At 47.7% G+C, this 24,414-nt stretch overlaps 4 protein-coding genes across 26 annotated transcripts in view; 2 read left to right on the top strand and 2 right to left on the bottom strand.

Annotated features, from left to right (window-relative positions):
* The window catches only part of ADI1 (acireductone dioxygenase 1), an 847,802-nt gene that overhangs the window by 18,014 nt on the left and 805,374 nt on the right, over positions 1-24,414 (bottom strand). For all 14 annotated transcript variants that reach the window (XM_050754064.1, XM_050754067.1, XM_050754068.1 and 11 more), the window contains exons 2-3: positions 9,229-9,392; positions 2,980-3,099 (exon numbers count right to left, since the gene is read on the bottom strand). In XM_050754064.1, coding sequence (XP_050610021.1) covers positions 2,980-3,099; positions 9,229-9,392 — 284 coding nt within the window. The remainder of the gene's footprint in view (positions 1-2,979; positions 3,100-9,228; positions 9,393-24,414) is intronic.
* EIPR1 (EARP complex and GARP complex interacting protein 1) overlaps positions 1-24,414 on the bottom strand; it is a 579,020-nt gene that overhangs the window by 312,592 nt on the left and 242,014 nt on the right. The gene's annotated exons all lie outside the window — the stretch shown is intronic.
* COLEC11 (collectin subfamily member 11) overlaps positions 1-24,414 on the top strand; it is a 361,397-nt gene that overhangs the window by 217,177 nt on the left and 119,806 nt on the right. The gene's annotated exons all lie outside the window — the stretch shown is intronic.
* RPS7 (ribosomal protein S7) overlaps positions 1-24,414 on the top strand; it is an 838,959-nt gene that overhangs the window by 757,266 nt on the left and 57,279 nt on the right. The window lies entirely within an intron of this gene.

Raw genomic sequence — 24,414 nt, 5'->3', positions numbered from 1 at the left:
CCAGGCCGGGCGCGGTGGCTCACGCCTGTAATCCCAGCACTTTGGGAGGCCGAGGCGGGCGGATCACAAGGTCAGGAGATCGAGACCATGGTGAAACCCCGTCTCTACTAAAAATACAAAAAATTAGCCGGGCGCGGTTGTGGGCGCCTGTAGTCCCAGCTACTCGGGAGGCTGAGGCAGGAGAATGGCGTGAACCCAGGAGGCGGAGCTTGCAGTGAGCTGAGATCGCGCCACTGCACTCCAGCCTGGGCGACAGAGCGAGACTCCGTCTCAAAAAAAAAAAAAAAAAAAAAAAAAAGAAAACTACAAGCCAAGATGGCTTCACTGGTGAATCTCCGAACATAAGGAAAGAATAATACTATCTACATATACTCTTCCAAAAAACTGAACAGGAAGGACTACTTCCCAGCTCATTTTATGAGATCTGCATGACTCTGATACGAAATTCAAACTAAGACACTGATATAGTTTGGCAATGTGTCTCCACCCAAATCTCATGTTAAATAGTAATCCTCAATGTTGGAGGTGGGACCTGGTGGGAGGTGACTGGACCACGGCGATGGATTTCTCATGAATGGTTTACACCACTCCCTTGGTGCTGGCTTCACCACAGTGAGTGACTTCTTGCAAGATCTGGCTATTTAAAACTGGGTGGCACCTCATTCTCTCTCTTGTTCCCACTCCTGTTATGTGAGATACCTGCTCCCACTTTGCCTTCTGCCATGACTATAAGCTTCCTGAGGCCTCTCTAGAAGTAGAAGGAGTGGGGCATTGCTATAAAGATACCTGAAAATATAGAAGCAGCTTTGGAATTGAGTAACAAGCAGAGATTAGAAGTGTGTAGAAGGTTCAGAAGGAGAGAGAAAAGATGAGGGAAAGTCTGGAACTTTTTAGAGACTGGTTATTTGATTGTGACCAAAATGCTGATAGTCATACACACAATAAAGTCCAGGCCAATGAGGTCTCAGATGGAAATGAGGAACATATCGGGAATTAGAACAAACATCATACATGTTTGCCTCAGCAAAGAACTTGTCTGCATTCTGTTCATGCCCTAGGGATCTGTGGAAGTTTGAATTTGAGAGTGATGACCTAGGGTATATGGTAGTAGAAATTTTTAAGCACCAAAGTGTTCAAGATGTTTCCTGCCTGCTTCTAACAGCCTGTGCGCAGATGCAAGAGCAAAGGAATGACCTGAGGCTGGAACTTACATTTAAAAGGGAAGCAGAGCATAAAAGTTTGGAAAATTTGCAACTTGGCCACATGGCAAAGAAATAAAAAGTTTTTGAGAGAGGATTTCAAGCAGATTTGTAGAGCAACCACTTCCTTGAGAAATTTACATAACTACAAAGGAGCCAAGGGCTGATAGCCAAGACAATGGGGAAAAAACCTCAAAGGCATTTCAGAGACCTCTTCCTAGAGAAATTTGCATAACTTCAAAGATAGCCAAGGCAATGGGGAAAAAAACCTCAAATGCATTTCAGTGACCTTCAGGCAGCCCCTCCCATCACAGGGCAAGAGGTCTAAAAGGAGAGAATGGTTTCATGGGCCAGGCCCAGAGCCCCTTTGCCCTGCAGAGCCTCAGGACACTGCTCCCTGCATCCCAAGTGCTTGGGTTCTGCTACGGTTCTAGCCTCAGATCAAAAGGGCCCAGGTACAGCTCGGGCCACAGCTCCAGAGGGCACAAGCCATGAGCCTTTGTGGCTTCCATGTGTTACTAAGCCTGTGAGTGCACAGAGTGCAAGGGCTGAGGCTTGGGATTCTCCAACTAGATTTCAGAGAATGTATGGAAAAGCCTGGGTGTCTAGACAGAAGTCTGTTGCAGGGTAGAAGCCCTCATGCAGAACCTCTACTAGGACAGTGCAGAGGGGAAATGTGGGGTTGAAGTCCCCACACAAAGTCCCCACTGGAGTACTGCGTAGGCGCTGTGGGAAGAGAACCACCATCCTGCAGACCCAAGAATGATAGATTCACTGGCAGCTTGCACCCTGCACCTGCAAAAGCTATAGACACTCAAAGCCAGCCCATGACAGCAGCCTCAGAAGCCCCTGCAAAGCCACAGGGGCACAGCTGCCTAAGGCCTTGGGAGCCCACTCCTTGCACCGGTGTGCCCTAGATGTGGGACATGGAGTCAAAGGGTATCATTTTGGAGCTTTAAGATTTAGTGGCTGCCCTGATGAATTTTGAACTTTCATGGGTCCTGTAGCTCCTTTCTTTTGACCAATTTCACCCTTTTAGAATGAGAATATTTACCTAATGCCTTTACCCCCTTTGTATCTTGGGAGTAACTAACTTGTTTTGATTTTACAGGCTCACAGGTAAAAGGAGATGAGTATCAGATGAGACTTTGGACTTGAACTTGGGACTTTTGAGTTATTGCTAGAACAAGTTAAGACTTTGGGGGACTACTGGGAAGAGATGATTGTATTTTGAAATTCAAGAAGGGCATGAGATTTGGGAGGGGCCAGGGGCAGAATAATACAGTTTAGATTTGTGTCTATACCCAAATTTCATATTGAAATGTAATCCCCAGTATTGAAAGTGGGACCTGGTGGGAGGTGAGTGGATCATGAGGATGGATTTCTCATGAATGGCTTAGCACTATCTTCTTGGTGCTATCCTTGCTACAGTGAGTAATTTCCTGTGAGATCTGGTCATTTAAAATGGTGTGACACCTTGCACTCTCTTTCATTCCCACTCCTGTTATGTGAGATGCCTGCTCCTACTTTGCCTTCTGCCATGACTGTAAGCTTCCTGAAGCCTCCCCAGAAGCAGATGGCGGTGCCAGGAAACAGATGCTTCCTGTAGAGCCTGCAGAACTGTGGGCCAATTAAACCTCTTTTCTTATAAATTACACAGTTTCAGGTATTTCTTTATAGCAATGCAAGAATGGCCTCATACAGACATTAAAAGAAAAAAGAAAGAAAATATTGCATTAGTAGTGATAGTGCTTGTCCTGGAAATCCAGGGCTCCCTTACCTTTTCTTCATAATTTGGTAGTTTATCTTTGCATATGGTTATGATGTCCATCCAGGAGTAGTTCCTCTCTCTTCGGATCTTTTCTAATTCTGGATCATTCTCATATTTGTCAGCATCCAGCTAAAAGAGTTAACCCACCACAAACAAGAGCTCAGATTAACAAGGAGATGTAGAAACATTCCCCTTCTGGATCTCCAATATGATTTTATACTCCAAATTTATCATTTGTTATTTTTTCAACCATCAACTAATTATCTTCATTTCTTCTACCCATTTAATGGATTTTCCATTCTCCAATACACCAGCTATACATACAACGGATTTCTGTTTGATTTCTGCCTCCCTTCTCTGCAACAGTCCATCCCGGGGAATTCTTTTTCCCATTTTGAGATGATGGTCCCACCAACTCAAGCCTGTCTGACCTATCCACAGGTCCCTCACTGTGCCCTGTTTCTCTGCCACCATCCCACTCATGAGTCTCATTGATCCTCAATGCCATTTCTTTGGTCAGTTTGTTTCCATGAGCCAAAACATTGTATGCTCTCACAGCTTGCAAATAAAACTCAAGTTAATTAGGCTGAGTTAATTAACCTTCTATCATCTGGCTTTTCTACATCTATCTGTTCCTTGTCTCCTACTTTTTAAAGAACTCTACATTCTAAACCAAATAGGATTGACTATCTTAAAAATATTTGATATTTAACATCCCCACAACCTTGCTCATGAGTTTTCTATGCCTAAAATTCCCATTCAACATTTTCATTTATTACAGTTCTATCGCTATTAAGGTTCAATTTTACTGTTCCTTCCTTACGAAGCACTTCCCTGATGAAGCTCCAGACAGAATTAATCTGAACTCTTAAAACTACTGGCAGTGAATTTAGCACACTTTATATTTTGCAATAAACTGCACATTATATCATCACTACTTAACTGAACAACAAACTCCAGTGTTGCCGCAAGTCAGGGACCCCAAATGGAGGGACCAGCTGGAGCTGCGGCAGAGAAACATAAATTGTGAAGATTTCATGGACATTTATCCATTCTCAAATAATACTTTTATAATTTCTTATGCCTGTCTTTACTTTAACCTCTTAATCTAATTCTGGATCTTCATAAGCTGAGGATGTACGTCACCTCAGGACCACTATGATAATTGTGTTAACTGTACAAATTGATTGTAAAACATGTGTGTTTGAACAATATGAAATCAGTGCATCTTGAAAAAGAACAGAATAACAGCGATTTTTAGGGAACAGGAGAAGACAATCATAAGGTCTGACTGCCTCCCGAGGGGTCGGGCAAAAAGAGCCATATTTTTCTCCTTGCAGAGAGCCTATAAATGGATGTGCAAGTAAGGAAGATATCACTAAACTCTTTTCCTAGCAAGGAATATTAATATTAATACCCTGGGGAAGGAATGCATTCCTTGGGGGAGGTCTATAAATGGCCACTCTGGGAATGTCTGTCTTATGCAGTTGAGGTAAGGACTGAGCTATGCCCTGGTCTCCTGCAGTACCCTCAGGCTTACTAGGGTGGGGAAAAACTCTGCCCTGGTAAATCTGTGGTCACACCGGTTCTCTGCTCTCGAACCGTTTTCTGTTATTTAAGATGTTTATCAAGACAATACGTGCACGGCTGAACATAGACTCTTATCAGTGGTTCTGTTTTTGCCCTTTGCCTTGTGATCTTTTTTTTTTTTTTTTTTTTTTTTTTTTGAGACGGAGTCTCACTCTGTCCCCCTTGCTGGAGTGCAGTGGCCGGATCTCAGCTCACTGCAAGCTCCGCCTCCCGGGTTCAGGCCATTCTCCTGCCTCAGCCTCCCGAGTAGCTGGGACTACAGGCGCCCGCCACCTCGCCCGGCTAGTTTTTTTGTATTTTTTAGTAGAGACGGGGTTTCACTGTGTTAGCCAGGATGGTCTCGATCTCCTGACCTCGTGATCCACCCGTCTCGGCCTCCCAAAGTGCTGGGATTACAGGCTTGAGCCACCGCGCCCGGCCTGCCTTGTGATCTTTGTTGGACCCTTATCAGTAGTTCTGCTTTTAGGTCAGGCGTGGTGGCTCATGCTTGTAATCTCAGCACTTTGGGAGGCCGAGGCCAGTGGATCACCTGAAGTCAGGAGTTCAAGACCAGCCTGGCCAACATGGTGAAACCCCTCTCTACTAAAAATGCAAAAATTAGCCAGGTATGGTGGCAGGTGCCTGTAATCCCAGCTACTCGGGAGGCTGAGACAGGAGAATCACTTGAACCCAGGAGGCGGAGGTTGCAGTGAGCCGAGATCGCACCACTGTACTCCAGCCTGGGCAACAAAGAGTGAAACTCCGTCTCAAAAAAAAAAAAGTAGTTCTGCTTTTGCCCTTTGCCTTGTGATCCTTGTTGGACCCTTATCAGTAGTTCTGCTTTTGCCCTTTGTCCTGTTCCCTCAGAAGCATGTGATCTTTGTTAAACTCTTATTAGCAGTTCTACATTTTGCCCTTTGAAGCATGTGATATTTGTACCTACTCCCTGTTGTTACACCCCCTCCACTTTTGAAACCCATAATAAAAACTTGCTGTCTGAGACTCAGGTGGGCATCACGGTCCTACCGATATGTGATGTCATCCTCGGTGGCCCAGCTGTAAAATTCCTCTCTTTATACTGTCTCTCTTTATTTCTCAGCTGGCTGACACTTATGGAAAATAGAACCTATGTTGAAATATTGGGGGCGGGTTCCCCCAATACTGTAGAATGTATTAAAGTACTAGTCATAGATACGTTATTTTCTACAAAGATGACTCTAAAACTTAGCACATCCACTGCATGATATGCACAGTACTATTTGCTATGGTCTGAATGTGCCCACCCCAAATTCTTATGTGGGAACTTAACACAAATGTGACAGTATTAAGGGGTGGGACCTTTAGGATGTGATTAAGTCAAGCCCTCATTTATAGGATTAGTGGCCTTATAAGAGAGATGGAGCTGGGCGCTGCAGCTCACACCTATAATCCCAGCACTTTGGGAGGCCAAGGCGGGCAGATCACCTGAGGTCAGGGGTTCAAGACCAGCCTGTCCAACATGGTGAAACCCCATCTCTACTAAAAATACAAAAATTAGCCAGGCATGGTGGTACATGCCTGTGATCCCAGCTACTCGGGAGGCTGAGGCAGGATAATCACTTGAACCCAGGAGGCAGAGGTTGCAGTGGGCCAAGATTGCGCCACCAGCCTGGATGACAAAGTGAGGCTCCATCTCAAAAAAAAAAAAAGAAAAAAGAAAAGAAAAAGAAAAAAAAGAGAGAGAGAGGGAGAGAGGTAAGGGAGCAGTTTGCCCCCTCCACCACATGAGGACAGAGCAAGGAAATGGCTATCTATGAGGACAGGATCATCATCAGACACTGAATCTGCTGGCACCTTAATCATGGACTTCTCAGCCTCTAGAACTGTAAGAAATAAATTGCTGTTGTTTATAAATTGCCCAGTTTAAGCTATTTTTGTCATTTTGTTATAGCAGCAGGTATTTAGTTTATTCTAAAGGGATTTAGTTTATTCAAGCTAAAATAATCTTCCAATTGTATGTATGCGAAAAGGCTTTTTAGAACTCTGTGTCACGAATAACAGATTAGTAACAGATACACAAACATGTCCATTTGTGTTACCTCTGTTAAAAATTATGGGAGATGTTATATATATATATATAATGTTTATATGGGGTGTGTGTGTGGTTTTTTTGTTTTTTGGGTTTTTCTACAGATGAGGTCTCAAACTTCTAGCTTCAGGCAATCTGCCCGCCTCGGCCTCCCAAAGTGCTGGGATGACAGAAGCCACCATGTCTGGCCCAGCAGAGGTCATTGTTTTGGACTAAGCCACTGCACTAGGCCCCACGAGGAGACCAAACCAAAATGGAGCCACTCATGCCATATGCCACATAATCAAACTAAAACTTTAAAGAAGCAGGTGAATCTCAGACCAGCTTTTCCTGAGATCAGAAGATTCCTGTCTTCCTGAATCAGAATAAGGAAGTCGCTTTTGCTTTAACTCTTAGAAAAAAGTAACCTAACCTAACTTGATGTTAACCAATCAGCTGTTTTCCCTATTGTTATGTTTCTTTGTTGCCACCACACAAAACCCACTGTTGTGCTATTACCCTGTGGAGCTCTTATTCTATTTTGTAGAATGGAGGCTGCCCTATTCACGAATCAAGAATAAAAGTCAATTAGATCTTTAACTAAATTTGTTGTAATTTTGTCTTCCGACATCACTGATCCAGAATGGATATTAAGAAAGCACACAGGCCAGGTGCGGTGGCTCGCGTCTCTAATCCCAGCACTTCGGAAAGCCAAGGACGTCAGATCACCTGAGGTCAGGAGTTCAAGACCAGCCTGACCAACATGGAGAAACTCTGTCTCTACTAAAGATACAAAATTAGCCGGGCATGGTGGCATGTGCCATGTAATTCCAGCCACTCGGGAGGCTGAGACATGAGAATGGCTTGAAACCGGGAAGAGGACGTTGCCATGAGCCATGATCACGCCACTGCACTAGAGCGTGGGCAAAAAGAGCGAAACTCTGTCTCAAAAAAAAAAAAAAGAAAGAATACAAAAATACACAGGACATTAAAACCACAGAGTAAACATGATTTAATTTTGATAGCCCTTTGACTCAGAGCAGAACTAGACAGTAGGAAAAACTGTTTTGAGCCCATGTAATAATCTAAAAGATGCCTATGAAATCTTTTTTTATTCTTTGAACACATTTAGAAGTTAACCTGTAAGCTCATTGTTGTTCTTAAAACCCTCAAATGCAGAATGAAACTCCCCAGGTGTATTAATGTGAACCCTCTGGTTCTTTGGATTGTGGATAAATTAGACATTATACGCCAAAATGTATTCTCCTCTCATTAATGGAAAACTATAAACCACTTGATTGCTTTGAAGATAGTACCCTCCAGCAAGGTAAGTGTTACATCTTTTCCTCGGAAAGGGCAAATACTATGTAAACATTAACATGCATGCCCTGTTTGGCACTGGTATGCCAATTGTCACTTCCCTCTTCTGTTATTTGGGATACAACAAGATGATCTCCAAATATATTACGCTGGAATATTCTATTCTATAATCCTTTCCCAAGGGAAAAAGTGTGATAATTGTGTTAACTGTACAAATTGTAAAATCAATCAATGGTCCCGGGTAATCCTGTGTATTTTATTTAAATCACAAGAATGCACATTAGATCCGGTGACCCCTCAGCCTATCCCTGAGGCCTCCCCTGGCCCTCTCCTCTGCAGTAAACCTTTGTTACCGCAAAACCACTTGCAAATAAACAAGGTGAGCGTATCAGGACTGGTGCTGTGCAAGCAATGGGACACCTGTGCAAAGCCTTGCAGCGCCTTGCAAAGCTAGCGTTACAGAGGCAGGGCTGACACCGGGCCCGGCCGGTACCCAAGCCAGCTCCACCGCCTGCTGGAGACGCCCCCACCCCACCACCGATAGCGACCCCCCAGGACCCTCGACAGACCGCAGCAGGACCCCGCCTGGATCTGGAGGTGCCTGGTCCCTCCCCCAGGACACTTCCATGCGGAGTCCCCCTTCCTCCGATATAAGAGAAACCCCTGGGCCTTTGACCGGGGGCAGCCAGACGGGCGCTGGGCGTTGGACAAGGCCAAGCATCCCACGAGCTCGCAGCCCAGCCGGCCGACCCTCTAGGCCGCTGCCAATCCCGGGGCTGCGCATGCGCAGCGAGTCCCGGGTGCGAAGCCCCTCACTCGCCAACTCTGCTGCTGAGCATGCGCAGCACACCCCAAGCCACAGAAACGGACCGCCGACCCCCGCTAGCCCCGCTGCTGAGCATGCGCAGCACACCCCAGACCGCAGAAACGGACCGCCGACCCCCACTAGCCCTGCTGCTGAGCATGCGCAGCACACCCCAGGCGCCGGAAGCCGACCGTCGACCCCTTAAACTCCGCTGTTGAGCATGCGCAGCACACCCCAGGCGCTGGGAGCGGACCGCCGATCTCCCAATGCGACTGCTGAGCATGCGCAGCACACGCAGGCGCCGCGCAGGAGGCCCTGACCGTCCAGCCGCACTGCTGAGCGAGAGCAGCCCGCCCCAGGCACCGGGAGCGGCCACGGACCCCCTTTCCCGCTGCTGAGCATGGGCAGCATACGGCGGCTCCCGGGCCGCTACCCGGCACCCGGAGGAGGCTGGGCTGTGCGCTTCGCTCGGGGGTCGGCGTCGCCCGCACGCTCTGCGAGCTTTCGGGCCGCGTACCTTCCAGTAGAGCACCCCCAGCCGCCGGAGCTGTTCCAGGCCCACCGGGCGGTCGGGGTCGGGGCGGTGGGGTTGCCGCGGGTCGCCCGGGGCGTCGTCCATGTACCAGGCCTGCACCATGACGCGCAGAGCGGGAGCTGTGTTCGAACCGTAGGGCCGCGCTCGGAGCCCGGCGGCCGCGCTTTCTTTTATAGGGAGACGTAGAAGCGCCGAGAAGCCGGGATTGGGCGGCGGGGCGGAGGCAGTACCGGCGCGGGGCAGGCCCCACGGCTCCGCTTTTCGGAGGCAAAGGCATTCAAGCCCCGGCCCTGCCCTGGGCACCCTCGGACCTGCCTGAGGCCCGTGACCCGGGGTCAGCAGTTCTCCAGACGCGCCGGGGGCTGGGTGAAGCTCACCGTAGGCATCGCACGTGCCTTGTGTATGCAGTTGCCGTCTCCCTGCACCTTCAGAGCAATCTTGTGAGGCAAACGACGTTAAACGTGTTTAGAGCAAGGAAAGCAAATGCAAATAATAATAAGGATTTTGTTAAGCTCATGCAACCCATATGGGTACAGTTGAGACTTGACAGCTGGGATCCCAGGTATGGGGTGAGACATTGTCCTCACCTCCCCGCTCTCCAGACTTTTGCAGTATCGGCATTCTGCAATGCTATCTTGTACTTTTTAAACTTCATCTCGTTTCCTCTTTTCATCGTTTCTCCCTTACCCATACACTGTAATGTGCTAGTCTTTGAATAAAAACAAGCTTCCCCTATCCCATTCTGAATTTTTCAGTGTAGCTAATAAAGTCCAGCCGCTTGACCATCCTAGATGTCTTTTCAAACCAACCAACTCAAAAAGATCCGATTATCTCAGCCATTCCCTCAGTGTCTTTAGCAAATAACAATAAAGCATACAGGATTTAAATGAGACTGCTGTAAGAGCACAACCCCAAAGCATGCAAATGACTCTTGAACTTCTAGAAATATTGCACGGAAAATACACACTTCTTTCATTTCTATTCCCTTGCTCTAATGACTTTGCAAATACATCCTCATTAGAGAGCCTACCTCTCCACCTCTTCATTTGACCAGCTTCTACTCATCCTTCGAGACCGCATCTTACACGTCATTGCCCATTTTTCTGCGGCACTCATGACAGCTTCATGCAAGAGTCTAATGGCAATCTCGCACCTCGCATTTTCTCCTTAACCCACCGCGATGAGGCTTCTCTTCTCACCACTGGAGAACTGCTAATGACTGCCATATTGCCAGATCCAATCACGGCACTTCTGTTCCTACCAGTAACTTTCATCACAGTTGCCCATGCCCTTCTTGAAATATTTTCTCATTTTCCTTCATGACGGCATCCTGGCTGCTCCCTCTCAGGCCCCTCGTAGCTCCTGCTCCTCTAACCACTGGCTGGTGGAGCATTCCGGACTCTCCACGTTCTGTCCCTACCCACTCGCTCCAGGCGACTTTCCATGTTGTGCTGCGGGCTCCTACAGCCACAGCTCCATCCTGGACCTCATTCCAGAACCTCAGGCTTGAGTATCCAGCTGGTAGTGTCACATACATGGCTGATAAGTATGTCAAACCTAACATGGCCAAAACAACTGATTCCCCACACACACCCCCAAACATGCTTCTCCCTAGCCTTTCCCGTCTCAGTGAACGGCAGCACTGACTGCCCGGTGGCTTAATAAAAAAATCTAGGTGTACTCTCAGTTTCGCTTTCCCTCACCCTCAAGATCCAATCCAATGTATCCGCAAGTCATGTTGCTTTGACATTCGAAATACACTGCAGATCCGTTCACTTCTCTCCAGCCCAATTCTTTCCACCATCTTTTCTTGCCTGATGGAATTGACTGCTGAAATTGCCACCCCCCCCCCCACCGCTTCTATTTTTGCCCCAGTGCAATCCATTCTATGCACAGCACCCAGAGTGACCCTTTAAAAATAGGAGCCAGATGCCAGGCACAGTGGCTCACGCCTGTAATTCCAGCGCTTCGGGAGCCCAAAGAGGGTAGATCGCTTCACCAACCGAGGCAACATGGTGAAACCCCGTCTCTACTAAAAATGCACAAATTAGCTGGCTGTGGTGGTTTGCACCTCTAGTTCCAGCTACTCTACAGGCTGACAGGAGGATTGCTTGAGCCTGGCAGTCTGAAGTTGCAGTGAGTTGAGATTGTACCACTGTACTCCAGCCTGGGTGACAGAGCAAGACTCTGTCTCAAAAAAAACCAAAAACAAACAAACAAAAAAAACCATGGAATCAAGTCAAGCCCCTTTCTGCTTCAACCCTCCTTTCTATAGCCTGGGCCTGACCACCTCCCAGCCCATCGCCCTCCTGTCTTGTTCTCTGCCCTCCAGCTACTTTGGCCTTTCAGTGTATTTGAGTCGTATGCTCCTCCTTCCTTTGGGCCCTTCACCCATTCACTTTTTCCACCGAAAACGCTCTTCCTTCCTCCAAGTGATTTTCTCCTGTACAAAATTCTAATTTCAGCTTAAATATCCCTTTCTTAGAGAAGCCTTCTCTCACCACTCCCTAGACAACCAGATGAGCTCTCCCTTTTAAACACTTTCATAGTGCTAGGTTAGAGTTTGTCAGGACATGTTGACTTAATGTGTTTTCACCATAGGACTGACCACCCCATGTGTTGTTTGGTACTAGCTGAATGAATGGATTTGTCTGCATTGTTGAGTGCCACATATACCTTGAGGTCAGAGAATGTGTCGTATTAGTCCTTCAGTGCTTGGTACATAGTAGACATTTTTTTAAAAGTTTATTGAATGAAAATGAAGGGATAGGATGAGGAACACTCCAAATAGTCTTTACTGCCTTACTGTAATTGCACGCCTATCTCATGCTTCTCATTCCCTAGAAAATAGTAATAGTAAGCTGGGTGCAGTGGCTCATGCCTGTAATCCCAACACTTTGGGAGGCCAAGGTGGGAGGATCACTTGAGGCCAGGAGTTCCAGACCAGCCTGGGCAACACAGCAAGCCCCCATCTCTACAAAAAATATTTGTATTAAAACAAAAAGAAAATAGTAATTGTGACAATAATAATAGCAGTGTGTGCTGGGTAACATTTTAAAGATTTTATGCATATTATTCTTTTTACTCCTCATGATTACACTATGAAGTTGGTATGACTTATTATTCACATTTTAAAAATGAGACGTGGGCTGAGGCAGGAGGACTGCTTGAGCCCAGGAGTTCGAGACCAGTCTGGGCAATGTAGCAAGACCCCATATCATTTAAAAACAAATGAGACAACTAGGACACAAACAGGTTAAGTAACTTATGGTCACACAACCAGAAGTAGCAAAGCTGGTATTTGAGCTCAGAGAGCCCAGTCCAACAGTCTATACACATAACTGCTAAAATCAAGTACAAGAAGTAATGATACGGGTTTCATCCCATTGTAGAATAAACTTCATCTTGAAATTGGAAGAGTCCTTCCAGTTCCCCTGCCACCCCCAGGCTGCAGCAGCCCCACACCATTGTGTATCTACCGTTTGTTAGCCTCTGTCTTCAGTCGATGTTCCTTTTTTCCTATTAGGTATGGGGGAAACAGTTTTACGCCATAAAAAACATACTTTAGAAAAGCAAGATGATCAAGAGGCTCTGAGGAATCTCCAAGGCAGCCCAGCACTTGCTGCTGGCAGGGGTTCAAGTGGCAGCATCAGATGAGAACAGCACTCATTACTACATACGGACATTGCTAGCCCAGGGGATTCCTCCTTTGAAGGGAAATCTTTGGAACTTGAACTATCTCTTCCAGAAGAATAGCCAGCAGTAGCCCAAAAATATGTTTCATGACCAGAATTTATCACCCCAATGTAAGACACTTGGGAGGAATCTGTTTAGATGTTTGGAAAGACAGATGGTCGCCATCGTCGCAGACCTGCACAGACTGTTATCCGTCTGGGCTTTGTGATGTGCTCCCAACCCAGGGGCACGTTAACAAACCGTGCAGGGATACAGCAGAGCCACGGAAGACCTGGACAATTCAAACTGCTGGGATGTGGAACACAGATAAGGCTCTATAGACACGGGCAGCAAGTTTTCTCTGGAAAAGGCCAGATAGTAAATCCTTTAGGTTTTGTAGACCAAGAGTCAACATTGAAGATGTTATATAGGTACTTGTACAACAACCATATTACAGCGTAAAAACCATTCTTAGTTCATGGAACATAGAAAAACAGGCAGCAGACTGAATCTGGCTCATAGCCTGGAGTTTGCCAATGCCTGCTGTGCACTATTAATAATACCTAATTTTTATCTGATGATCAAGTGTACTTTACTTCTGGCCTTTGGAAAGAACTGCCAAGAGTCTGAGATGTGTACCCTCCTTGCAAGCTAAGAAATTAGCCTGTCCCAGATTCATGGGTGTTAACAGAAGACGTGAGATTACCGACTCAGAGACAAAACGCAGCCTATTACTCAGGAGCAACAGCGGTAACAGGAGCCACAGTGTCTGCATCTTTGCAAAGGCTCCTGAACACCAGTCCCCACCAGGGGACTTAAAGAGGGATGATACCTGCATTCTCAGTGGGTTGCATTGTAGGGGAGGAACTTTGATCTTGGGAGAACCAAAATATTTTCCTCCAGATAACTGGACATACTCAGCTATTCAGCAGAAATGCTTCCTGTGTACTTCCCAATTTGTCACAGAGAATGTTAAAAAAAAAAAGTCTACTCAAAGGTTGAAATTTAATAAAACCAGTCATTTTTACGGCTTCATTAAAGACATTCTTAAGAGAAGCGGGGGTTTATTTTTGTTTCTGTTGCTTCAGTGCAGGTGTATGAAAAACACAATGAATGCTGGTACAGTGTGTACCATGGTGTGGCTCTCTTGGGCACAGATTGCTGAACTCATCACTGACTTTGCACCCATGAGAGCAATGCTCAACACAGAGAAGAAGGTACATGTCATCCTGGCATTGTGAGAAAAATAGTTTTGACTTCAAACATCCCCATACTGTAAGAACCACAGCTCTCATCTTTTTTGTTCGGGGTACTTTAGGTTGCAGGTGATAGAAATCCAACAAGTTGGCCGGGCACAGTGGCTCATGCCTGTAATCCCAGCACTTTGGGAGAGCGAGGTGGGCGGATCACAAGGTCAGGAGTTCGAGACCAGCCTGACCAACATGGTGAAACCCTGGGTATGGTGGTGCACGCCTGTAATCCCAGGTACTCAGGAGGGTGAGGCAGGAGAATCACTTGAACCCAGGAGGTGAAGGTTGCAGTGAGCCGAGCTTGCGCACCTGCACTCCAGCCTGGGCAACGGAGCAAGACTCCACCTCAAAAAATGAAAAAAAAAAAGAAAAGAAAGAAGTTCAACAAGTTACCTAAGCAAACAAATGGAAACAAAGATATGTTGGATCACATAAATGAGAAGGGTTAGAGCAGAACGCACCTCGGGCAAGGCTGGATTCAGGGCTGAAAGCATGTTAACAGCTCTGTCTCTGTCTCGTGGTCTATCTTCTCTGTATGTGTGTGTCTCTCTCTTCACGTAGCTTTTCTTCTCTCCCTCTCTCTCTCTCCTTCTCTTTCTCCCCCCTTTCTCCCTCCTACTGTCTCTCTCTCTTCCTCCCTCTGTCTCTCCTTCTCTCTTTCTCTCTCCCCCCTTTTCTCCCTCCCCCCTTTTCTCCCTCCTACTGTCTCTCTCTCTTCCTCCCTCTGTCTCTCCTTCTCTCTTTCTCTCTCCCCCCTTTTCTCCCTCCCCCCTTTTCTCCCTCCTACTGTCTCTCTCTCTTCCTCCCTCTGTCTCTCCTTCTCTCTTTCTCTCTCCCCCCCTTTTCTTTTTTTTTTTTTTTTTTTTTTGAGACTGAGTCTGGCTCTGTCGCCCAGGCTGGAGTGCAGTGGCCGGATCTCAGCTCACTGCAAGCTCCGCCTCCCGGGTTCACGCCATTCTCCTGCCTCAGCCTCCCGAGTAGCTGGGACCACAGGCGCCCGCCACCTCGCCCGGCTAGTTTTTTGTATTTTTAGTAGAGACGGGGTTTCACCGTGTTAGCCAGGATGGTCTCGATCTCCTGACCTTGTGATCCGCCCGTCTCGGCCTCCCAAAGTGCTGGGATTACAGGCTTGAGCCACCGCGCCCGGCCTCTCTCCCCCCTTTTCTCCCTCCTACTGTCTCTCTCTCTTCCTCCCTCTGTCTCTCCTTCTCTTTCTCTCTCTCCTCCATATCTCAACCCTTTTTTCTCTGTGCATTGTCTGAATACTCAGCTACTAGAAAGGAGTTCTCTGCATAGGTCAGGAAACAGCTGCCAGTAGCTCTAAGACTACACTTGCTTGCAATTCAAGGCAAAAGAGCTCTGTTATGTAATGATTGGATATCCGGTCTCACGGGAGATTCCAGATTGCCCAGCCCTTTAGATCTCTGTGGGAGCCTGAGGTGCAGACTCCACTACCCTGGGCCTGGCCGGGAGCTGCTCTGCCTGGCAGCCCCTCAGCCCATGATCGGTTAGGGAGAGGGGTGTTGGAAGGGCAGACCAACAGGCCAGATGTCCATGACAAATCCTCAGCTGCCAAGGTGCCCTACTTGTGAGTGTTTCCAACAGCTTGTGAGAGAAAGAGACGAGCAAAGCTGCTCTCAACACCATGCCTTCCGGTCTCATACCCTCCCGGCCGTTCCCTGCTGAACCCAGTCTGAGTGCCGCCAGGGCAGACACGATTCTGTGGAGGAGGCTGGGTCTACACCACGCTTGCTGGGAGGGCCAAACCTGACTTGATGTCTTCTACATGGAACAGCCTGGAGGGCTTGCTGGGAAATAGAGAAAACAGTAAGGGACCAGGGGCATCATAAATAATGCAAGACGGTGGTTGGCTGGAAGCTGCGGAGGAGCATCTGGTGAAAAGATCGTTTCAGGAACAGTTGACAGCTAATGGCTAAAAATATACTATGTTTGCAGTGAAAGTAAGGGTCTCTCTATAAATAAGCCTGGGGTTAACAATCAGACCTGTGTAACGACAACCAGTGAGACTGTCCCAGACCCTACAAGTCAAGGAAGCCTGGCAGGTTCACAGAAGATACCTAAAATGACAAGAGACTGTAATAGATTCCGGTATCAGAGTCAGGCCTAGTACTGCACATGAAAAAAAAACACTTCCAGAATACCATTCCAAATTAGGTTAGCAAGTGTTGATCATTATTGAAGGTAGGTGACAGAGGTATTTGGATGGTCATCAAACCGTTCTCTTGTGTAGTTGAAATTTTTTTGAAAATTCTCAATTTTTAAAAAAGTTATGTTATCTATAGGTCGGGCGCCGTGGCTCACGCCTGTAATCTCAACACATTAGGAGGCTGAGGCGGATGTTTGAGCTCAGGAGTTTGAGACCAGCCTGGCCAACAAGATGAAACCCTGTCTCTACTAAAAATACAAAAATTAGCTAGGCATGGTGGTACACGCCTATAATCCCAGCTACTTGGGAGGCTGAGGCAAGAGAATCGCTTGAACCTGGGAGGCAGAGGTTGCAGTGAGCCGAGATCATTTCATTGCACTCCAGCCTGGGTGACAGACCAAGACTCCATTTCGAAAAATAATAATAAAAAAATTAAAAAGTTATGTTCTCGGCCGGGCGTGGTGGCTCACGCCTGTAATCCCAGCACTTTGGGAGGCCGAGACGGGTGGATCACGAGGTCAGGAGATCGAGACCATCCTGGCTAACAGGGTGAAACCCCATCTCTACTAAAAAATACAAAAAACTAGCCGGGCGAGGTGGCGGGCGCCTGTAGTCCCAGCTACTCCGGAGGCTGAGGCAGGAGAATGGCGTGAACCCGGGAGGCGGAGCTTGCAGTGAGCCGAGATCCGGCCACTGCACTCCAGCCTGGGCGACAGAGCGAGACTCCGTCTCAAAAAAAAATAAAATAAAATAAAAATAAAAATAAAAAAAATAAATAAAAAGTTATGTTCTCTGTAAATCAAGAAGCAGCCCATCTGTGCATGTGAATTTTCTTAATTGAAAAGGGGAGTGTGGGTATAGATTTCTTCACAAAGAAGCAGCATATTCAGACACAGCTGCCTGGAGGCCACAGTCAGCAAAATGCGGTTGAAATGAATTAAAAGGAAAACATTTCTCTTGGTCTTCATATATCTTTGAAGTAAAGATGGAGGTTTTTTCTGGGAGGAAATGCAGGCTGGTTTACAGCATTTCAGTGAATTACGCCAGACCTCGGTGCCCCCAGGATGAAATCTAACCACACGTCCATTCCAGGCTATCTCATTCTGCATTTGTCATCATCTTCAAGGTCACAGTGTCCCCAAAACGTTTCCAAAAACGTGTCTCATGTCACCTAAGTTGTGAGATGATTAGCAAAAAGGGTTTTGAAGTTTTAAAAAAAGATGTGAGAAAATCCCGTCCTAGCTCTATCCTGGGCAGCAGGAAGGCTTGCGATCAAGACACTGTTTCAGGTAACACAACTGTTGGCTCTTTGGGGAGAGGCATCTACTGACTCCGAAAATGTTCCACAGAACATTCTTCGGTGAACACCAGTGTTGGGGGCTGGGGAGGCCAAGGCAGGGAAGCAGAAACCCAAGAAGGGTGAACAACTGCAGTCGCTTTAGGAATCAGAGCGGTGGCTCCACACGAAGGCAGAATAACTCGAGTCGTTTTAGGAATCAGAGAGGTGGCTCCACACTCCTTGGCCTGGTCATCACCGGCAGGCCGGCAGCTTGGGCTCCACACACCCTGACTTGGGAGCTTGGCATCCCGGGACACAGGGAGGGCGCAGGGCTCAGAGGCACCCCTCCCCCACCCAGCCTGCACTCTTCCCCAGTCTGCAGGGCACCACCCCCGCCACCCCCCAAAAGAGAAAAATCACACAGGGTGGGGCAGAGAGCGAGGCATCGGGTGGGAGCACAGTGCTGTGTGTGCGGAAGGGGGTCGTTGGTGTGTGGTGTGTGTATGGTGTGGTGTATGAGGGGAGTGGTGTGTGCATATGGTGTGGTGTGTGTATGTTGTGTGGTGTGTGTGATGTGTCTGTTGGGTGTGTGTATACTGTGGTGTGTGTGTAATGCCTGGTGTATGTGGTATATGTATAGTATGTTGTGTGTTGAATGTATGTGGTGTGTGTATGGTGGGGTGTGTAGGTATGGTGCGTTGTATGTGTTGTGTGGTATGTGTGGCGTATGGCATGTGTGGTGTGTGTGATGTGGGTGTGGTGTACTGTGTCTGTGGTGTGTGTATAGTGTGTTGTGTGTTGGGTATGTGTGGTATAGTGTGTTGTATGTGTGTGGTGTGGTGTGCATATGTGGTATCTGTAGTGTATGGTGTGATGTGTGGTGTGTGGTGTATGTGTGGTATGTTGTGTGGTGTCTTTATGGTATGGTGTGTTGTATGTGTGATGTGTGATGTGTGTGTATGGTGTGTGGTGTGTGTTGTGTGTGGTGTGTGTGGTGTGTGGTATGTGTTGTGTGTGTTGTCTATGGTGTGTGTGGTGTGTGTGCTGTGCTTTGTGTACTCCGTGGTGTGTTATGTGTTGTGTTGTGTATGGTGTGTTGTGTTCGTGTGTGTTGTCTATGGTGTGTGGTGTTGTGTATGGTGTGTTGTTTGGTGTGGTGTGGTGTGTGTTGTGTGTGCAGTGTGGTATGTGTTGTGCGTGGTGTGTTGTGTGTTGTGTATGGTGTGTTGTGTTGTCTGGTGTGTGGTGTGGTGTGTGTGTTGTGTATTGTGTGTTGTGTGTAGTGTGTGTGCTGTGTGGTATGTGCTGTGTGGTGTGTTGTGTGTTGTGTATGGTGTATGTTATCTGGTGTGTGGTGTGTGTGTTGTGTGGTGTGCTGTGTGGTATGTGTTGTGTGTTGTGTGTTGTGTATGGTGTGTTGTGTGTTGTCTGGTGTGTGGTGTGGTGTGTGTGTTGTGTGTTGTGTGGTGTGTGTTGTGTGTAGTGTGTGTGCTGTGTGGTATGTGCTGTGTGTGGTGTGTTGTGTGTTGTATATGGTGTATGTTATCTGGTGTGTGGTGTGTTGTGTGTAGTGTGTGTGCTGTGTGGTATGTGCTGTGTGTGGTGTGTTGTGTGTTGTGTATGGTGTATGTTATCTGGTGTGTGGTGTGTTGCGTGTGGTGTGTGGTGTGCTGTATGGTATGTGGTGTGTGTTGTGTGTTGTGTATGGTGTATGTTATCTGGTATGTGGTGTGTGTGTTGTGTGTTGTGTGTGGTGTGTTGTGGTGTGTGTTGTGTGTAGTGTGTGTGTGGTATGCACTGTGTGTGGTGTGGTGTGTGTTGTGTATGGTGTATGTTATCTGGTGTGTGGTGTGTTGTGTGTGGTGTGTGGTGTGCTGTATGGTATGTGGTGTGTGTGGTGTGTTGTGTGTTGTGTATGGTGTGTTGTTGTCTGGTGTGTTGTGTGTTGTGTGGTGTGTGTGTAGTGTGTGTGCTGTGTGGTATGTGTTGTGTGTGGTGTGTTGTGTGTTGTGTATGGTGTATGTTATCTGGTGTGCGGTGAGTTGTGTGTGGTGTGTGGTGTGCTGTATGGTATGTGGTGTGTGTTGTGTGTTGTGTATGGTGTATGTTATCTGGTATGTGGTGTGTGTGTTGTGTGGTGTGCTGTGTGGTATGTGTTGTGTGTGGTGTGGTGTGTGTTGTGTATGGTGTGTGTTGTCTGGTGTGCTGTGTGTGTAGTGTGTTGTATATGGTGTGTTGTGGGTGTGTGCGCGAGCGCTTGCGTCTGCACAGGTGCTGGAGGAGCCGTCTGCGTCCGGGGAGCCGGCGGGCCGAGGCCGCGGGAGGCGGGTGGGCTCCGTGGAGTCCGGAACCCTCCGCTGAACTCCTGGCTGAGCGCTCCTCAGCCCGCGGGGATCCGCCCTCATCCTGAGCCTCTGGGGAGGACCGGGAATGAACGCGTCTCCAGACGCGCTGTCTGCGTTGGGCACAGCAGCCCGAAGCCGAAGTAGAAGCCGGGCCTGGCTGCTCCACCTCTCGGGCCACCTCCGGGGTGTGTCACACTGAGAAACGCGCCTGCCCGCAGAGTGACGCCTAGACCCTGGCCTCGCATCACACTAAGATCCCCGCTGAGGCCTGCGCCCTGCTCCCTGACCATCACCCGTGTGCTAGCGTGCCCCTTCCCGCGTGTGCATGCACGTGCAGGGGCATTCAGGACACTGGGGAACTCTGCGCGTCGCCCCCCTGGAGACTGCAGTGCACGCCCCTGGGGAGCTTGCGAGCCCCCCTCCCCTGTGCCACCTCCCTCGTGCCCACCTTCCCGGGTGCAGCTCTAAACGGCCTTGCCTGGGAAACTCGCCCGCCACATGTTGATTTCTAACACGTTGAGAGCCAAGAGCCGCATGGCCACACATGGACATCACTTCTTAATGACCCACAGGACTCCACTGCAACACGGAGCCGTCGTTTATGTAAATACTTCTATTGTTGCTTTTTAGATTGTTGCCGTTTGTGACTTTACATTACATTCTTGTTCATGCTTTATCCACTGTTATTATTTGCTTAAGATAAAATTAAAACATACGTTATCTATAGTTGTGCAAGACATTGCCCTGGGGGGAAAGTGTGTGAAGGAGACCCAGGGCCTCCTTGTACTTTTTCTGCACCTGCCTGTGAATCGATACTTATTCAAAAATACATAGTTTTAAGATCACGTTAGCTTCAACAACAAACGCTGCTGGAACAAGTGAATATCCCAGAAAACACATATGCACACGAAACTTGGGTTATCTCCGTTAGCCTGAAGGAACCGATTTTTTGAATTTAAAATTCAGAAGCTGGATATGTAGTTGGAACCCTGGTCGCAGCCACTCACCAGGCAGAGGTGGGAGGATTGCTCCCGCCCAGGAGGTCAAGGCTGCAGTGCGCCGTGATCGTACCACTTGGGCCAACAACCACCACCACATGTAATTAGTTGTTTGCCATGACTGTTACTGTGCAAATTGTGGAAGAAAGAAATACGTACTAAAATCTCCAGTGGGACCCACATGTCCCTGTCTGACAGACATTTCAAGACATTTGAAACTCCGAAGCAGTCTCTCATGAATTGCTCAAAACACCCCCATTCCGTGTGCCTCACGCAGTGCAAAGCTCTGGGCCTGGCAGCACTGGCCGCCCTGCCAGCCTCAGGATCACCCAGGGCAAAGCATCGCCCTTCGCTGCCCCTGCCTTCTGTCTCCCGTCTCACCTGCCTGCACTCCTCCGTGTATGGTGCCCTGGGACACAACCCCAGAGATCTCAGAGCGGACACACGCTCTCTCCCTCTAGCCCTGTCAGTCCACCGCTATGCCCTGGCCCAGCCCTGCTGCCACCACTGGGCTGGGTGGTCCACACTGCAAATGCCCCCGGCCCACTGCGGGGCTTAGGCAGGCACCACTTTCTGCTGAAATGCAAGGAATCCTTCTTCCTAAAGGCCAGAAACAGATCTAACTGATGGTGCTTAGCTTGGAGGCACTCACCACCAATTGATCACCTGAACGGAAAATGTTGAGGGAGTGCTAGATGAGGCCGTGAGACGTGAGACTGTGTAAGCGACACAGTACGGGGAAGAAGGAATGAGAGTATTATTAGTAGTAGGATGGGGAAGAAGGAATGAGAGTATTATTAGTAATAGGATGGGGAAGAAGGAATGAGAGTATTAGTAGTAGTGGGACGGGGAAGAGGGAATGAGAGTATTATCAGTAGTAGGATGGGGAAGAAGGAATGAGAGTATTAGTAGTAGTAGTACAGGGAAGAAGGAATGAGAGTATTATTATTTATTATTATTATTATTATTTTTCTTTTTCTTTTTTGTGAGACGGAGTCTGGCTCTGTCGCCCAGGCTGGAGTGCAGTGGCGCAATCTCAGCTCACTGCAAGCTCCACCTCCCGGGTTCACGCCATTCTCCTGCCTCAGCCTCCCAAGTAGCTGGGACTACAGGCGCCGCCACCACGCCCAGCTAGTTTTTTGTATTTTTAGTAGAGACGGGGTTTCACTGTGTTGGTGTTAGCCAGGATGGTCTCGATCTCCTGACCTCGTGATTCGCCTGTCTCGGCCTCCCAAAGTGCTGGGATTACAGGCATGAGCCACCGCGCCCAGCTGGAATGACAGTATTATTATTAGTAGGACGGGGAAGAAGGAATGAGAGTATTATTATTAGTAGGACGGGGAAGAAGGAATGAGAGTATTATTATTAGTAGGACGGGGAAGAAGGAATGAGAGTATTATTATTAGTAGGACGGGGAAGAAGGAATGAGAGTATTATTATTAGTAGGACGGGGAAGAAGGAATGAGAGTATTATTATTAGTAGGACGGGGAAGAAGAAATGAGAGTATTAGTAGTAGTAGTACAGGGAAGAAGGAATGAGAGTATTATTAGTAATGCAGGGAAGAAGGAATGAGAGTATTAGTAGTAGTAGTACAGGGAAGAAGGAATGAGAGTATTATTAGTAATGCAGGGAAGAAGGAATGAGAGTATTATTATTAGCAGGACGGGGAAGAAGGAATGAGAGTATTAGTAGTAGTAGTGCGGGGAAGAAGGAATGAGAGTATTATTAGTAATGCAGGGAAGAAGGAATGAGAGTATTATTATTAGCAGGACGGGGAAGAAGGAATGAGAGTATTATTAGTAGCAGATAATGGGATTGCATACCTGGCAAACCCAAGGAAATTAACAGGAGAAGTGTTAAGACATAGTAGGAGAGTGAGCAGGTATTGTTACAAAAGACAGTGACTTTTCCGTATAAACAAGAACAGTTTCTAACAGCCTTAATAATTGCAATAAAAAGCAAATTAACTTGGAACAAACTTAATGTGCCCCAAAACTTTGCTGCCACCCTGTGCTTCCAGCATTTGCAGAAATTTGGATACAGCAGCTCTGTTCATTTTGAGTCCCTGCAAAACTCCGGGACACTCTTCCGAGGGCAGGATTTTCTAGCTCCCCATGCCTAAGACATTGTCTTTGGATCGAGTAGCATATCTCAGCAGATCTAGGATTCCATCGGCCCCAGCATACACAATCACTCTGGTGCCCTTAGGAAGGGCGAAAGCAGCTCCACAAGGGTGCGGTAACCGTAACGGGTGTATACGACCCAGCAATTCCTCTCTATCCCTCTCCTGGGGTCTCAAGGACATAGGGGTCCTTCCCTCCATCTTGGTCAAATCTCAGGGCAGGTTCCATGATCACTGGTTGTGTTTTACCATCTCCTCGTAGAAGAAATGTTTTCTCACCCCCACCCCAAGAAGAGAGCATCGCAGGCCTTCCTCCTGCAGGTCTTCAGGTAGGTTTGGAGGACAAGTGCACAGGGGAGGTGGCAGGAAGAGGACGCAGGGACTCCCACTGCAAGCTACTGCATGGCATCACAGGGAGGTGCCGCGTGAGTCCCACCAAGGTCACTGCTACTAATGAGCCCCTCGCAGAGGCCCTTCTGAGCGGGTGAGCAACGCTGCCATGTTTTCACACGTGTCACACTGAATCATGACAATGTGGCAGCCGACGAGCTATGGTTGAATGGTGCAAGAATCTTTCCCAGAGCCTTTAGAAAAAGCTTAGGGCACTGCGTTGTAGGATATGTTGTGGAGGGAACCAGGTCACCTTTCACATTCTTTCCTGTTTTGATTCATTCTCTTGTTACCAATAATCTCAATATAATACCTGCCCAGTAGACTCTAAAAAGAACAAAAGGCAAACTTCTTACAATGAAAAGTGACAAACTCACACCTGCAGGCAGACCCTCAGGCACATGGGAGGGTGGCAGGGTCTGCTGAAGGTGGGTGTGAGGTTGGTAAGTGAGAAATTAGAACTGAAATTCATATTGCTATTTTCTGTCCTTTTAGAAAGTCATATAATCTTCTGTGACTCTCTAGAAACGAGTGAGGTTTTGCAAAGAAAAATGTATTTGACAGTAATGTTGAATTAGAGATGAATTAGCACATGAAGAAACAGAAGAAAGCCCCGATGATGTTTCAGAAAATTATAAATTGAATAAAGTTATTTACAATCCTAGAATAAACCAATGTGGAGAAAGGTTATTGAATTCCTTTGTAAACACGTGTGTTGCTTTCTCAGGGGGGAAGCACCGGGCCATCACCAGTGCCACCCAAACGCGCATTAGACAGTGTCCAGTCTTTTGCAGATACGCCTTCGAATGCTGATCCCTTGGTCCTCCGGGCAGCTGCACGGGGCCTGAGGTGTCCTGAGCCCCCGAACCAGGAATAACTCTGCTCAAGGCTCCCAGGAGGGAGCTAAGCAGGACAGCCAGCCACTGAAGATGCACACATTG

The sequence above is a fragment of the Macaca thibetana genome, chromosome 13 (genome assembly GCF_024542745.1).
Source record: "Macaca thibetana thibetana isolate TM-01 chromosome 13, ASM2454274v1, whole genome shotgun sequence".
Classification (NCBI taxonomy): Eukaryota; Metazoa; Chordata; class Mammalia; order Primates; family Cercopithecidae; genus Macaca; species Macaca thibetana.
This window is presented reverse-complemented; position numbering and strand designations above follow the sequence as displayed.